This window comes from Canis lupus, chromosome X (genome assembly GCF_011100685.1).
Source record: "Canis lupus familiaris isolate Mischka breed German Shepherd chromosome X, alternate assembly UU_Cfam_GSD_1.0, whole genome shotgun sequence".
Taxonomy (NCBI): Eukaryota; Metazoa; Chordata; class Mammalia; order Carnivora; family Canidae; genus Canis; species Canis lupus.
In genome coordinates this window covers 46,112,550-46,128,848 of record NC_049260.1, presented here as the reverse complement: position 1 = coordinate 46,128,848, position 16,299 = coordinate 46,112,550, and the positions used below count along the sequence as shown (strand labels likewise).

The 16,299-nt window shown below is 40.8% G+C and overlaps 1 protein-coding gene across 3 annotated transcripts in view; it reads left to right on the top strand.

The window, feature by feature from the left end:
• The window catches only part of FAM120C (family with sequence similarity 120C), a 163,543-nt gene extending 151,764 nt beyond the window's left edge, over window positions 1–11,779 (top strand). For 2 of the 3 annotated variants that reach the window (XM_038587517.1, XM_038587516.1), the window contains exons 13-16: window positions 2,602–2,803; window positions 5,309–5,447; window positions 5,835–5,892; window positions 9,830–11,779. In XM_038587517.1, coding sequence (XP_038443445.1) covers window positions 2,602–2,803; window positions 5,309–5,447; window positions 5,835–5,892; window positions 9,830–10,084 — 654 coding nt within the window. In that variant the 3' untranslated portion in view covers window positions 10,085–11,779. The remainder of the gene's footprint in view (window positions 1–2,601; window positions 2,804–5,308; window positions 5,448–5,834; window positions 5,893–9,829) is intronic. The other variant, XM_038587518.1, reaches the window with a different exon arrangement.
• Window positions 11,780–16,299: the final 4,520 nt, after the last annotated feature.

The following is a 16,299-nucleotide window of genomic DNA, read 5'->3' as shown; positions in this document are numbered from 1 at the left end:
CTGTGCCTTTTGATGGGCTCATTAAGCCCACTCACGTTCAGAGTTACTATTGAAAGATATGAATTTAGTGTCATCATGATACCTATTCAGTCCCTGTTTTTGTGGATTGTTCCCTTGGACTTCCTCTTTCTTTTAGAGAGTCCCCCTTAATATTTCTTGGATAACTGGTTTGGTGGTCACATATTCTTTCAGTTTCTGCCTATCTTGGAAGCTCTTTATCTCTTCTATTCTGAATGAGAGCCTGCTGGATAAAGTATTCTTGGCTGCATGTTCTTCTCATTTAGGACCCTGAATATATCCCGCCAGCCCTTTCTGGCCTGCCAGGTCTCTGGAGAGGTCTGTGTTATCCTAATGCTTCTCCCCATAAAAGGTAGGGATGTCTTGTCTCTTGCTGCTTTAAGGATCTTCTCTTTATCTTTGGAATTTGCAAGCTTCGCTATTAAATGTCGATGTGTTGAGTGGTTTTTATTGATTTTAGGGGGGGATCTCTCTATCTCCTGGATCTGAATGCCTGTTTCCCTTCCCAGATTAGGAAAGTTTTCAGCTATGATTTGTTCAAATACATATTCTGGACCTCTGTCCCTTTCGGCGCCCTCGGGAACCCCAATTAAATGTAGATTTTTCTCCTTCTGAGGCTGTCATTTATTTCCCTTAACCTATCTTCAGGATCTTTTAATTGTTTTCCTCTTTTTTCCTCAGTTTCCCTCTTTGCCATCAACTTGTCTTCTATGTCACTCACTCATTCTTCCACCTTGTTAACCCTTGTCATTAGGACCTCTGGTTTGGATTGCATCTCATTTAATTGATTTTTAATTTCTGCCTGATTAGATATAAATTCTGGAGTCATGAAGTCTTTTGAGTCCTTTATGCTTTTTTCTAGAGCCACCAGTAGCTTTATAATTGTGCTTCTGAATTGGCTTTCTGACATTGAATTGTAATCTAAATTTTGTAACTCTTTGGGAGAGAGGACTGTTTCTGATTCTTTCTTTTGAGGTGAGTTCTTTCTTTTAGTCATTTTGCTCAGTGCAGAGTGGCCAAAAACAAGTTGTACTTGATAGAAGCCTGAACTCTTCTCACTGTCGCATTCTAGCTGTTCTCTCTTTAAATCTCAGGCCGAATTCGTAGGTTTTCAGGATGATTTGAAAGTTAGCTAGGTAATTTGGTGGGGACAGGTGACTTGGGGACCCTACTCTTCCGCCATCTTGCCCCTCCTCCAAATTTTCATACTGTTTTCTTACTCTGAGTATTTCTTTCCCATGGAATACTCAGATATACTATATGCATTAGCTCCATTTCTTAAAATTTCATTTCCCTTATTTGCTAAAAACTGTAAGCCACTCTTCTAAGTGATGATATCTTTGGAAAAGAAACTATGTTTGGAACTAGGAGAGGGTAGTAAAGTAGATGACAGAGTAGAAGCAGGAAATTTTTTACAGTGAAACCTTAGGAAAGATGAGGAAAGGAACCCTTACTTATTCCTCTATCCATTTGGGGGAAATGAGCTGAGGGACTAGAACAGGGGTTGGCAAACTACTTCAAAATTTGAAACTTGGAATTTTTATGCCAGTAAGGTTTCATTGGAACACAGCCACATTCATTCATTAATATATTGTCCATGGCTGCTTTACCACCACAATAGCAGAGTTATATAATTGTGACAGTATGGCCTACAAATCCTATCTGGCCCTTTTCAGAACAGGTTTGCTGACCTCTGAACTAGAGGCATGGACTTATCCTGGACAGAGATCATGGTCTCTGATCCTGGGTATGAAGAAGAAGGTTAAAAAGCTTTGCATATGTCAGGTTTTATTCTTTTCTCTTTCACCTCATTCTGTTATCTCCCCCTTTAAAAAATAATCTAGCGGGGATCCGTGGGTGGTTCAGTGGTTTAGTGCCTGCCTTTGGCCCAGGGCATGATCCTGGAGTTCCAGGATCAAGTGCCATGTCAGGCTCCTGCATGGAGCCTTCTTCTCCCTCTGCCTGTGTCTCTGCCTCTCTCTCACTCTGTGTCTCTCATGAATAAATAAATAAAATCTTTAAAAAATTAAAATCAAAATTAATCTAGCCTATTTCTGGTTGTGTGATAGACCATCAGTAAATACTTACAGTCACATTTGTCTTCCTTGACCTAGTCAGCATGCCTCATAAGCCCTTGGACAGAGCTGATATGATAGTTTGGTGTCATGCAAATAGTGCCAGGCAAGTTTTCCTGGGTATAGCTCCTTGAGCCATTTAACTCCAGGCTTCAGTTCTCTTAATGGGAAGAGATTTGTGAAACTGTACCTAGAGTGCCCATTACTGTGCCTGAAATATAAAAGTTTAAAAAAAATGGCAGCTGTTGGGGCACCTGGGTGGTACGATCGGTTAAGTGTCCAACTCTTGGTTTTGGCTCGAGACATGATCTCAGGGTCATGAGATCGAGCCCCATGTCATGCTCTTTGCTCAGCTTGGACTCTGCTTGGGTTTCTCTCTCTATCTTCCTCTGCCCCTCTGCCCCCCAACCCCATCTCTCTCTAAAAATAAATAAATATATCTTTATACTGTTATTAATTCCATTACTGTTATACAGTTACTGTTATTAATTCCATTCTTCATTTGAAGGCTGACCTGGCAACCAAAGTGGAAAAGATGAGACAGAGTATCCTTGAAGGAGTCAACATGAACCATCCACCACCTTCTGCTCTACTTCAATCACCTACTTTTGTGCCTCCCATGGTGCCCTCTCTCTACCCTGTTTCACTTTATTCCCGAGCCATGGGCTCAGTGCCACCACCCCCTCAAGGAAGGAGTCGGGGATTTCCAGGTCAGTATCTAAGAATGAGGTATTTGTCACCTTCAATCTGTTTCATAATACTCATCCAGTAATTCTCCTGTGTTAGGTTGCAGTAGTTTGACGAGGAGCTTATTGACAGGGAGGGGTGTAGCCTAGGAAAGAAAGTCCACTGACTTCCCAGACCATGCACCATAGAGGTGGTTGGTCCCTAAGGATTTGACTGTCACCAACCAAGCTCAAAGTAACCAATATAGTAGCCAGGAGCTGCTTTATTACTTCTGAGAAATATATCTCAAGTGAACAGGATCATCATAGTTGCTGGTTAGCTCACTCAATCCATAGGCAGTTGTACATAGGAGCTTGTACATAGGAGTTGTACATAGGAGCTTACAGAAAGACCAAATGGGAAATAAGAGTATATGACCAATGTCCACAGACAACCATACCCTGAGGTACCCATTTTCACTCTGGGAGTAGATCTGACACATTTCCAGAAGCTTGGAGTGAAATAAGTCACAGTCCATGGCTGCCAGTGGATTGCAATTTAGTGAAAAAAACAAATACATACACATACACACACACACATATGTATATATATATATATTTATACATACATATATATATATAAATTTATGGTGTGTGTGTTTGACACCTGAGCTATGGCTTAATGGTGAATAGACAGTCATGCTTAGGTAGCTGAGATACTGATCCTAATAATTCAGACAACCTTGGTGAAGCAGGATATCTTTAATAGAGATATTTTGACATGAAATACCCAGACTCTGATCATGTGGGAGTGTTACTATGGTTGAAGATGTTTGTTGTCTCTTGCTCATCATTTTAAAAGTAATAAATCTGGAAGATGAAGTTTGTCTTAAATTTAGGGTCAAATTTCAGTATGCATATTTAGTTCAAGATTCTACTTAGGTGAGCAGTGTGAATGTCTGCTCTGTTCAGTCAGGTAATGATCAAGTCTTAGAAACCAGGCAGCCAGCCATTCATTCATTCTATTCCTTGACGCTGACTTTAGAGACCTTGCTCTCATTCTTTGCCTGTTGACTTTATTGTGTCTCAGAAGACAGCCTTAATTAAGGCTAAGTTCTTGGGAGGTCCTTGCCATTGTCCCAGCTCCTAGTGATGCCTGGTCTCCAGTTACTGGTGGTCCATGAGGAGCCTCTTGCCACCTGAAAGGCCACAATAAGATCCCTAAATGCAAGTCTTTCTAACCTTCTTCGGACTAGCTAGTACCCTAGTTTCTTAGACTCCCACTGCTATATGAATGAAGGGCTCTTTACTGGCCATCTGCTAAGTGAGTAAAGAGTTTTTAACATTCGGATATTTTCCATAAACTAAAATTAAAGGTTTACTACAACCATGTATTCTATGAAGGCTTCCTTTTGTGCCAAATGATGAAGCTCTACTGTGCTTGTGAGCTCATACATATAGAGTTGGAATTTCCTGTTTTAAGGAGATATGCTATCTTGTCTTAAATTGGTTCTGGTTTTCAACTGTTGCTGTTCTTGCTTATTAATTACAAATTACTTTCAGTTTAGTTTGGTGGTTTGGCTGAGCTTCCATTGTGTAGTGGTACATATATTTGAATCAAAAGTGGTTTGGGCCCACTTTATATTAACTAACCAGAATTTATTTTTTAAAAGATTTTATTTATTTATTCATGAGAGGCACAGAGACAGAGAGAGTGGCAGAGGGAGAAGCAGGCTCCACGCAGGGAGCCCCACATGGGACTCAATCTTGGGTCTCCAGGATCACACCCTGGACTGAAGGCGGCACTAAACCGCTCAGCCACCCGGGCTGCCCAATAACCAGAATTTAAATAAAAACATAAAAGAAAATGAAAAGTGGCTTTGGCCCAAATGAACCAACAAACAAAAAGCAGAATCTGTAAACACAGAACAATCTGATGATTGCCAGAGGGGAGGGGTGGAAGGTAAAGGGAAGGGTAAAATGGGTGAAGGGGAGTGGGAGATACAGGCTTCCAGTTATGGAATGAATAAGTCACAGGGATAAAAGGTATAGCATAAGGAATAGTCAGTGGTATTATATTAGCATTGTATGGGGACAGATGGTAGCTACGCTTGTGGTGAGCACAGCATAAATCTATAGTTGTCGAATCACTATGTTGTACACCTGAAACCAAAGTAACGTGTCAACTAAACTTTAATCAAAAGAAAAAAGAAAGGAAAATAAAAGTGGTTATAGTTTATAATTTTCTAATAAACTTGATTTTAGGACATTCATTCTGAAAACAAATATTGAACACCTACTATATGCCAGGTTCTGTAGCTGAAAAATGAATCATCCACACCCAACTTGCTAAAGTGGATGTGTTACAGATCTTCAACCCCCTGTCCCTAAATTTGCTTCCACTGTGAACCTTTGTTGTTGCCATCAAGTCTTTATCATAGAGAAATGGAAATAAGCAGAGTAGGGGGGGTGGCTATGGGATCTTTTGTTCCACCTCTTATTCTACCTTGCCCTTAGCATTCATTACTGCCCTTCTTCCTATCTTTCCAGGTCTCCATCCGATCCCACCCCAAGGAGGAAAACTGGAGATTGCTGGGATGGTTGTGGGCCAGTGGGCTGGCAGCAGGTCCTCCAGGGGCCGAGGCTCTTTTGGCATGCAAGTGGTTTCTGTCGGTGGGCCGGGAAAAGGGTATGTATTCCAGTAGGTTGGTATGAGCTAGTGGCAATCAAGGTGCCGTTGGGGAAATGCCCAACTATTGAATTCTTCTGTTAAGGTAAGAGGCATTAACTAACTTTGCATTTTTAAAGCCAGTTTTCAGTTTAAATGTTCAGCAAACATACACTAAGTTCCCTGCCTCAGGGAAAAAGTTTTCCCCCTAGAGGAGGACATGGGATCCAGAACAATTTAGTATAATATAGAAATCAGAGAAAGGGTTACAGTGGTAACACAGACGAGGGGCATCTATCTAACCTAAGAGGGTCAAACTTCCTAGAGAAGGTGAGTAGTTAACTAAGTGAAAATGTGGGTATGGGCTGTCTCTGTTCCTCAGGATCACTTTTTCCCTCACTTCTACAGGCATGGAAAAGAACAGACTGGTAGAGGATCCAAAGGACACAAAAAAGGAAATAAACAAGTAAGCACTATTTTGATACCTCCTGTTTGACACCTCCTGTCTTTTCAGCTAACTTGCGAAAGATCAGATCAGGCATGAAAAACTGTTTTCCTAGCTTCTCCCAGCATTTGATTTCATTCTCTTGCTCTCTAGCTGTTTAGTGAGGGTTAGCCTACCCAGGCTGTTTCCACAGTGCTGCAGTGTCATCCTTTTCCCTGAGTGAGACCACAGGATAGAAACCAGGTACTGTGTCCTGAACACCTATACCTAGCATAGTGTGTGCTAAGTGCAGCCATAAAGGGGCCAAAGTGAAGTTAACAGTGGGATTGCCAGCTGTTCAGGCTTTCTGAGGGACTACCCAAGAGGCTTAGAAAATTGAACTTTGGCCTTTGCTGAATACAAGAAGGAAGGAGGTGTTGCCATTTTGTGTATTCTTAATGGCTCAAAATGGTCATAAATTTTCCTCTATTGTACACCTTGAATTCTGTCACAGTCTCCATCAATCTTTGTTAGACATGCCCCTCTCCCCAGATATGAAGACCCTAATCTTGTAGTGAACCAGAATCTTGTACTAGACTCAGACTGCTGGGCTCCTCATAGTATAGCAGCAACCTTTTCTTTCTTCTTTCTTTCTTTCTTTCTTTCTTTCTTTCTTTCTTTCTTTCTTTCTTTCTTTCTTTCTTCTTTCTTTCTTTCTTTCTCTCTCTTTCTTTCTTTCTTTCTTTCTTTCTTTCTTTTTTCTTCCTTTCTTTTCTTTCTATCTTTCTTTATTCATTTATTTATTTAGTGCACATGAGCAGGGGAGGGGGAAGGGCAGAGGCAGAGGGAGAGAGAGAATCTTAAGCAGGCTCCATGCCCAGTGTGGAGCCCATTTCAGAACTCAATCTCAATAGACCCTGAGATCCTAATCTGAGCAGAAATCAAGAGTAGGATGCTTAACCAACTGAGCCACCCAGGCACCCCAGTAGGTACTGCTTCTTGAGTGCCCCCTTTCTAACAAACCCTCTACTAGACATTTTACATGCAGTTTTTAATCTTCACAAGGGTCATTTTTCTTTTTTTTTTTAATTTATGATAGTCACAGAGAGAGAGAGAGAGAGAGGCAGAGACATAGGCAGAGGAAGAAGCAGGCTCCATGCACCGGGAACCTGATGTGGGATTCGATCCCGGGTCTCCAGGATCACGCCCTGGGCCAAAGGCAGGCGCCAAACCACTGCTCCACCCAGGGATCCCCCACAAGGGTCATTTTATGAGACCACACTGCAAAGCAACTTTCACATAGGTTCTCAGTTCCAAATTAGTTCTGTATACAGCCAGCCTTCATTGTATCCATGTTAATCCCCATTGTCTAATGTTTTCTCAAAAACATATCTGCTTTAATGTTATTTTGAGCTAAAAGTGGAAATAGAATGGTAAATCCTCCACATAAGCTAGAGAGCAAGGACTTAGGGATTTTTTCCAAAGCTTCTCAACTTTTTCCAGAAGCTGTTCAGTAAGATACAAAGGATTATACCTCAAAGGAAAACTTGCCACAATGTAATACAGCCTCAATTAATCCATCATGACTTAGGGCTGATCATTAGGTATACGGTCTGAAAAACCTGATTTTTTTTTTTTGGTAGAATAAGAATAGATCCTATCTCTCAGAGGTTGATTCATGTTAACTAAGATCACAGAAATAGCTATGTGGATGTGGCTGAAAGAGTAGCACTGGGGAGAAGAGAGGGAGTGAAAAGACACTGAAAGATCTGTGAAAGATCTAGTGAAAGATACAAATTTATGCTACTTTATCGCAATCAAGTACTTTCCGCAGTAATTATTGTTATATATTGTGCACTTACTCTTTTCTGGTCACTCTTATAAATCCATGTGAGGTATTTATTATTCTCCATTTTAAATAGGAGGAAACTGAGGCCCAAAATTATCCATCAAGTCATCATCTGTATTGCCATTCCAGTCTGAGCTGACTGATTCCAAAAGTCCTGTGCTGTCCTGATTCCACTGAAGTATAACAACTCTAATTGGTAGACAAGATTCAGACTTAGGTCTGGCTGACCCTAGTGCATATGCTCTTAACCATTTCTATCAGAGCTTGCTTTTCTTAAGTGTAAGCTGCAAGAGAAACTGTGGTATCAGAAGTTTGCTTGGGGACATGGAATCAAAACAATAATATTAGCTAGCATTTATTGAGTTTTTATAGTGTGCCATGCACAACATGTTCTAAGTGTCTCATTGAATCCTTATAGGAATTTAAAACATAGCTACTATTACTATATTTTACAGATGAAGAAACTAAGGGAAAAGAAGGGATGGTAGATGATCTTAAGTTTCTCTTTGCTGAGATTACTGGGGATACTGTTATCTACTCCAAAGGTAGCCTGGCCAAGGAAACTCTCATGTTGACTTTGTGTTTAACTAAGGCATCATTCCTGGACAGAGCTGCTGCTGATTGCCTTAATGTTTCTCCTTTTTCGTCCTTTCTTCAGAGCATGAGATCATTGTTCCACCTTATTAAATCTGTTTACCCTATAGTCCTATGTTCTTTTTTTTAAGTTTATTTATTTTTTCGTATTAATATTTGCACCCAACATGGGGCTCAGACTCACAACCCCAAAATCAAGAGTCACACGCTCTTCTGACTGAGCCAGCCAGCTGCCCCCATAGTCCTGTCTTCTTGAGATTATTTCTAGGCCACTGGAGTATTGTATATTTTCTTAAGTCACTTACTGGTAATGTTTTATTTCTTTGCAGACTCCCTCAGGTGGCTCATTCCATCCATTGTGTGGATTTTTACTAGTTTCATCTTATTTCCAGGTTCTTGAGCAACACTTCTTAGTAATGCCCATGTTGTACAGATTTTGGAGCCAAATCATCTAGCTTTGAATCAGGCTCTACTACTTATCAGTTCTGTAACCTTACACAAGTTACCAAACTTCTCTGTGCCCTAGTTTCCTCATCTGTAAAATGGAGAAATTGGTATCTATCTCACAGAGTCATTTATGAGTATTAAATGATATTTGTTAAGTGTTTATCACAGGACCTGTAACATAGGAGGTACTCAATAAAAATTCAGTTATTATTTATAATTGACCACAAATTCCATAGGTATTAGATTTCCATTATATATTGTATCTTAGTGGAAAGAATGAGGTTTTTGGAGTCAAATAGCCTTGGATTCAAGTCTCGGCATGCTAGTGACCTCGGGCAAATCATTTTACCTTTTTTTTTTATTTTGAGCCTCATTTACTTTATCCATAAAATGAACCACAGAGTACCTGGCACGCCCAACCCCTTAGCAATCGGAAGCTGCTATTTTCCTAATAACATTCATGGAGAGACTGCCCTGCATTGCAAGGTAATGCAGTTCATGTCATTAGTATTTCAAAAGCAGTCACATCCCTGAAATCAACAGAAAAACAGGTGATTATTTTCTGTTATGAAAGATTCTGTGGAATAGTGCACAGAGATCTTCTGGTTTGCTTTCCTTTGCTTTCCTTTACATGTCCAGTTGTCAAAATTGGACAGTATTGTGCAGCAGTTAAGAGAATAGACTTTAGAGGCTGACCCACCTGGCATGGAATCCTGGCCCTACTACTTTCTATCTGAGTCTCCATGAGCAAGGTACTTTAATCTTTCTGAGCCTCAGCTTCCTCATCTGTAAATATCTACCATTTAGGGTTCCTGCTAGCATTAGAAAAGTATATTTCAAAGCTTTATAAATGATAGGTGTGTCATTATTATGTTGCCATGGCCATTGAGTTTCGGTCAAATCCATCTGTTGTCACCTTAAGTTCTCAGGACAGTTATCAGAGTGTACTACTAGGTGGTAACATGCTTTGGGCTTTCTGCTGTTTTTGAAGAACTGAAGCAGCTTCCAAAGGCTGTCTTATAAACATGCTTGGGAAGTGTCAGCCAGTTTGGGATTACCATTTCCACGGACTCTCTCTGTTTTTGACAGGGCACTTCAGATGGAGTTTCTAAATCCCTGGAGCCTCATCAGGGTCGGTCCCACTCACAGGTAAATGGAAACAATGGCACATTTATTAAAGAAGAGAAGAGTGGTCATCATCTTACAACTCCATCACAATGTGCCTTATCCAGGGACAGCAACTTGTGTAATAATGGTAACCGCTACTTCCCTGTGAAGAATGGGGAGAAGAGCCGCTTAAGAGAGCAAAAGCTAGGAACTGTGGCACAACAGAAGGAGGAATAATGAGAAGATGGCTTCAGCAGATCAGGAAGAGAGGAAAACCTATACTTTTCTGATTGTAGGCCCAAGTTAGAGGAGGACATAAATGCTTAGCCTAGATTTATCCAGCATTTTATTGGGATGTCCTGGTGTATTCACATTTTCCCTTTCCCTGTCTTTTTCTGGACCTCCAGACTTAGTGGTCTGCTTCTAGGGAAGCTCTGGGCAAAGATGAATGGTAAAAGGACTAGCTCCTATTTTCAAATTGAATATGTAGTGCCAGTATTCTCTTTGCCTCCCCTGGGAGTGTAGTAAGGCAGTGTCTGTCAGAAATCTGGTGTCATCATGTAAGGCCCTATAGAAAAGTTCCAGCTTTGGTTTTCTGAGTCTTCATCATGTTACTCATTTATAAAACCCATGGATGGTAGGGGTAGGGACTGCTGCCTGTGGCTTCCTAGCTTGCTTTTTCCTCTAAGAAGTAGTGGGACCTTGGTATATAATCCATACCTTTCTCCCCATTCACCTAACCCAAGATTTTATACCACCGCCTCTAACTCTGGCCTGACAATCAGATAAGTAAATGTTTTCAGGGAAGCGAAATAGTACTGGTTATTTTATTTTATTTTATTTTTTATTTTATACACTTAAAAAGAAAACTACCAATGGCCTTTGTACTGGGGGATTCTACTGAGTCAGAAAAGTACTCGGCAGATTTTTCCTGCCTCTGAACTAATGCATTGTTTGTAAAATAGAAGATGTGGTGCAGTTCACCCACTCCCTGCTGCCCACACCCTGAAAGGGTGGGAATCAGTGTATTGAAACTGAATATGAAAGGGAACTCAAAAGACTGTGTGTGTGTGGGGGGGGGGGTGTATGGGTGGATGTATATATGAATGTGTGTATCTATATGCATACACATACCCTTTATATAAAGAGACAGATCTATTTATCTATACATATTTTATATATATAAATATATGTGTTTGTGTGCATGTGTGCATGTATACACACATGCATACATACATGGTGATGTCCCAGAGGATTTACTGAGTTTTCCAGAAATGCTTCCACTGCTATGGAAGTGGTTCTTTCCAAAAGACCACACTTTAAAATCCTTACTGAGTCACAGCCCATCGGTTATGAGAAGATGGGCTTCTCTAAAGCAGACAAAAAGTACTTTCCAGAGATTGCCTGTTCAGAACAACAAATAGTTGGGTTGTCACAAGTTTAATCTTGAACAGAGCCCTCACATCCCATATAGTGAACACAAGAGGTTAGAATGGGGTGGGGAAGATTCGGGCATTTCCTTCTGCAGGAACAGCCTAGTCAGAGAGAGAAAGGGAATGAGAGGTGATTGCCTAGGCTTGCAGCCAATTTGGAGGAAATCTCATCTGGAACTCCTGGGTCAAACTGGCCTCAGGCTAGAGTTGATTGCCATGAATCCCTGAAGGAGAGAAGACTAGCATTGGAAAGATGGGGTAGGGAAGTGTGAAGAAATCGACAATTTGATTTTACATGCCTAGATCGTTTTATTTGTTCATTGACATTTTGACTACTAGATCTTTTCATTTGCTTTGCAAGGAAGACTTCAGAGGACTCTGGCCCAGGCCTTTAAGGGTATTCTGGAAAGGCTCCCAGCCCCTGAAGAGGCCAGAATCTGCCCAGGACAAAAAAAAAAAAAAAAAAAAAAAGCTGTTCTTCCTTGCCAGAGATACTCTTGAGACAAACTTGCATTTCCAGTTTCCCTCCTCAGCAGCTTCAGTATGAGAGATGGGAACATGGCTTACAACAGATTAGCATTGTGTCTTCATTCAGGAACTGAGGCTTCTAGCCTTACACATCTCCTTTTGGGCTTTGTGATATTCTTGCCCAAGAAGTATCATTTCTACAGGAATTCAACTGACTAGACTTCTAGCAGGGTTTCTCTCTCTTTTTGAAAAACCCCATGTACCTTAACCCACAGTAGGTCCTTGGTGATTTTTTTTCCAGACAACCAGAAGGCTATTTGCTCACTGCCCACTTAAAATGAGTTCATCATGAGAGATTGGAAACAGTCTCAGACGCTTAATCCTAGTCTGACCCAGTGTAAAAGAACCCACAACTTGTAGGGGGAGGAGGCCCTAGAATGCCTCGCCCTCTGCCCAGACACTTACATAAACCAAGCAAGATGACAAGTATGCACACCTAGCAAGATAGAACCAAGAACAAAGCATAAACAAAAACCTCCTCTTTGGAATTTGCTCCCTTAATTTGGTCTCCTCTCTTCTTTTGGACCTGCCCAGCCTTTCACAAATATCTTGAAGGTTAGGATTTCTGTGTCCAGCAAGAAAGGGATTTGGTAATGAACTTAGATGGCTGGGAAATTTCTTTCTGGAGCCACAGAGGGAGGAATCTTTGAAGCTCTAAAAATAACCAGAATTACTGAGCTGAGTTAAAAGAATATATAGACATCATTTTCTAATAGGAAGTGCTTAGAGTTATATGGAAAGGTATTTTCTTCAGTTGCTGTTTCTGTGCATCTTGAATCTATTCAACACAATCAAATGACAGTATTGTTAACTCTCACAGCCTTAGGAAATTTTCTTATTTTATAGGCATTCACTGTGAGAAGTAAAATTGCTGCTTTGACAGGGATGATTCCAGTTTGCCAAAAGGCTTGCTTTTCTCCCTTCCACATACCTCTGCTTTCTCCTAGCCTGCCCCAAGGTGAAATAAGTGGCTCACTTCCAACCTTGATTTTTATTTGGATTCAGCATTTTGGGTTTGGAAGACTGTAATAAAGAACCATAAAGGACCACTTCCTATGTTTTAATTTATCTGCCAAAATATACAGTTTAGGAGCTGGAAAGGCTAAGGTTCATTACTGAAAGATGAACTTTTTCTTATCTGAGGGCAAATTGGGGAAGGTGGGTCTGATCTTTGCTGTATCACTTGAAGAGACTGTCATCCTTTCCTTGAAGTTCCATTTCTTACTATAATGTGTGTGGCCTCTCTTGAACAAAATCATATAGGAACCCCCAGAAATGACCCCTGTATCACAAGCAAAAGGGCCACAAGCAAAAGCATCCTGGTTGTATATAGCCACCGATTTCCAAGGACTTGCAGTTCTTCTTGATTTCTCCTGGTATGTCTTAGGGTCAGCCTATAACTCCCACCCTTATCCAGTGGCCAGTCTGGTCAGAACCAGGCCTAACAAACTTTTGCCTACTTGAATCATTTTCATTTTGAGCCAGGAGGACTTTGGGTAGACTTTAAAGCCCAAGAAATGGCACTGGCTCTGGCCAGTGACATTTGATTTCAGTCTCCATCTTGATTTTCTAGCATTACTGATTGGCCAAGTCACATTAACTTTTTTGATCACTGAGAAAAATAGCCAGACAAGGCATTAGGGAGGGTGGTAAAGGCGGGGGTGGGAGGGTGGGGGGAGGAATGCTTACATAGGGTAGGAAGAATGTGGAAGTAACGGTTTGGTTATAGTGATCCAGTCCGTTGGAACCTTAGAAGGCTTGTGTGGGCATGTCACTGCTACCCTTTCAGTCTCTAAGACTCCCCTCCTTTGAAACGACAATACAAGTAGACCACTGTTTAAAGTAGCTAGTATAATTCTACTAAGGTTTAATCATTATACTTGTTCACTTCCTGATGCATATTTCCTAAATATGCTTGGGGTTTGGGGGCAGGGGGTAAGTTTTCACTGTTCCATTGTATGTCACTCCATATTTTTCTCCCTCTCGTGACTTTGGCATCTTTAATTTGACTTTTCATTATCTTCCCCTTGGCTTATTGCAGTAGTCTGCTGGGGCAGGTAGAGCTCAGTGCACTATTCCCTTATTACTGCTAATTACCTTCAATATTGTCAGAGGTTATTTTGATGTTTTAAGAAGATAACTTCATTTTTTTTACAAAATCATCTTTTCCAATTTAAAGGCAAAATAAAATACCCCCTGTGCTAGGGTGCCCATTTCAGCTTTTGACATTGCCCTTGTACTTTTATAGATGCTCTTTTTGTCCGTGTTGGTAGTAACTAATGACTAGTGAATTTTCATGTAAATGAAGCAAATTAAATATTTCAGATTTTATTAATCTCTCATAACCCTGCCAAATCTGATGATTTCATTTTAGTTATTTCCCCAAAGACACTTCCCCTCCTTTTATTTTATCCTATTCTCTTCTGTTTTTAGTATAACATACTAGGTTAAAGAAACTGTAACTGCAAGGAGTCAATGGTTTTTAGTGCTCCCTGATAAATGATGTTATTGACAAAAGTAAATTCTTTCATTGTTTTTTCCTGTGTTAATATCTCTTCTCCTGTGCTCTTGACAGTGTGTTTAGTGGATGGATAATATGTATTTCTCTTTCCCACTCCCAGATTCCAAATTCCCTGCCTTTTTGGCCCACCTCACCACAAAAGCTCCATAGTTTATTAATGTAAGTTTGAATGGATGCTTCTTAGGGAAAACTGCAGGAGTTTCTGGAAGTGTTTCAGAAAGGAATGAAAATGTCTCAGGAGTTGTTCTGTGATGGAATTGGTCTGTTGTTCTGTTAATGCTGATGGAAAGAAACTTACAGTGCTTAATAAAAGTCTATTCTTTTAGTAAAAAAAGTGTGAAATAATTTTGGGTGTGTGAAGTTAAATTTCTTCTCCCATTTTCTGGATCCCTTTCTGCAAGTGGGGGATATGCTTGTCTAATTCAGAAGTGTTGCACAGAGATTTAGGAGCCTATTTGTAGGTGAATATTAGGACAAGAGAAACAGTGCAACAATCATCAAAAGGAAGGGCATATTTAGCTTCCTGCTGAACTTTTGTATTTGGCTGTTCTAAAGGCACTTTTGACTTGACATTTCCCAGACTGAACACATCCTCTCTTCTGAAACCTCCTTCTCTCTATAAGTAGACACTACCTTCTACTCAAATGTCGAAATCACAAACCAACCTGGGAGTTATCCTAGACTCATGCTTTTCCCTCATTTCTGAAATCCACCTCATGACAAGATCTGTTGATCATACTCTACCATCTTCCTGTTTTTCACATCTGTCTCTTTTTTGTCCCAGATGCTGTGGTTTAAGTTCAGGCCTCTTCATGTCTCACTTGAATTATTGGAGTTGCTCCCCTGTCTTACTCCTAACCAGGAAACTTTGAGCAGCATTTTTGTGTTTAAGTGTATGTACCTTTTCCCAGTGAAAGGGCCCCTATATTTTTCTCGGGTTCTTTTTTTTTAAGATTTTATTTTATTTATTCATCAGAGAGAGAGAGGCAGAGACACAGGCAAAGGGAGAAGCAGGCTCCATGCAGGGAGCCCGATGTGGGACTCAATCCCAGGTCTCCAGGATCCCACACTGGGGTGAAGGCAGCGCTAAACTGCTAAGCCACCCAGGCTGCCCTTTCTCGGGTTCTTAACAAAAGCTATGACTCAAGAGACATTAAGAACTACTGCTTTAATCTACCATGTATATCAGCTTCCAGAATAATCTGTCCTTCTAACATGTTATACCCCCACCTCCATGGTCCCTTCATGATCTGGCCCCTGACCACTTCTCTAGCCTCATTTCCTACAACCCTAACCCATTTCAGCAACACCAAAGTGCATCCCATATAGCTGTTAATATCCATTTCTTCTCATTTGCTTATACCATTGCCTAGAATGCCTCTCTCCCCTTGTCTCTGGTACATTCTCAACTTTACCCACCAAGATTCAGCTCATATCTTTCTGATTCTTTTCCTGATCCCTGACCAGGGACCCCTGTACAGACTCATCACACCCAGTCCCCATAGCATTTTGCTGCATCTCTGCCCCTCAATTAAACTTCATCATCGCTGTCTTCTTAGCACATACCACCCAGCGTGCACTTAGTAAATCAAGGACAGCTAAAATACCTTTGAAAATATTCCCTGGTATAAAGCAGATTGTAGACTTCTGAGGCAGGATATGCCGGTGGCAAAAAAACAAAAAGATTGAGTATAAAGGTTCAGCACTGAATGATATTAATTTAAATGTGTTATGGAGCTATGAAAAAAAAACCTGAGCTCTGAGTCACCTTTGACCCATAGAGGCATGCTTGGAGCAGAGTCTGAAGCCAGGACTCTAGGGCATTCTTCTTACCTCACTGCTTCTGCTGAGTGACATTAGCTTTGCTTGGCCTCCCTAACTGCTCTGTGCCTTGTGTATACAGATTAAAGGAAACAGCTAAGTCTAAAGGTGAGCATTAGAGGCCTACTGAAGCTTATAAACACCTTACC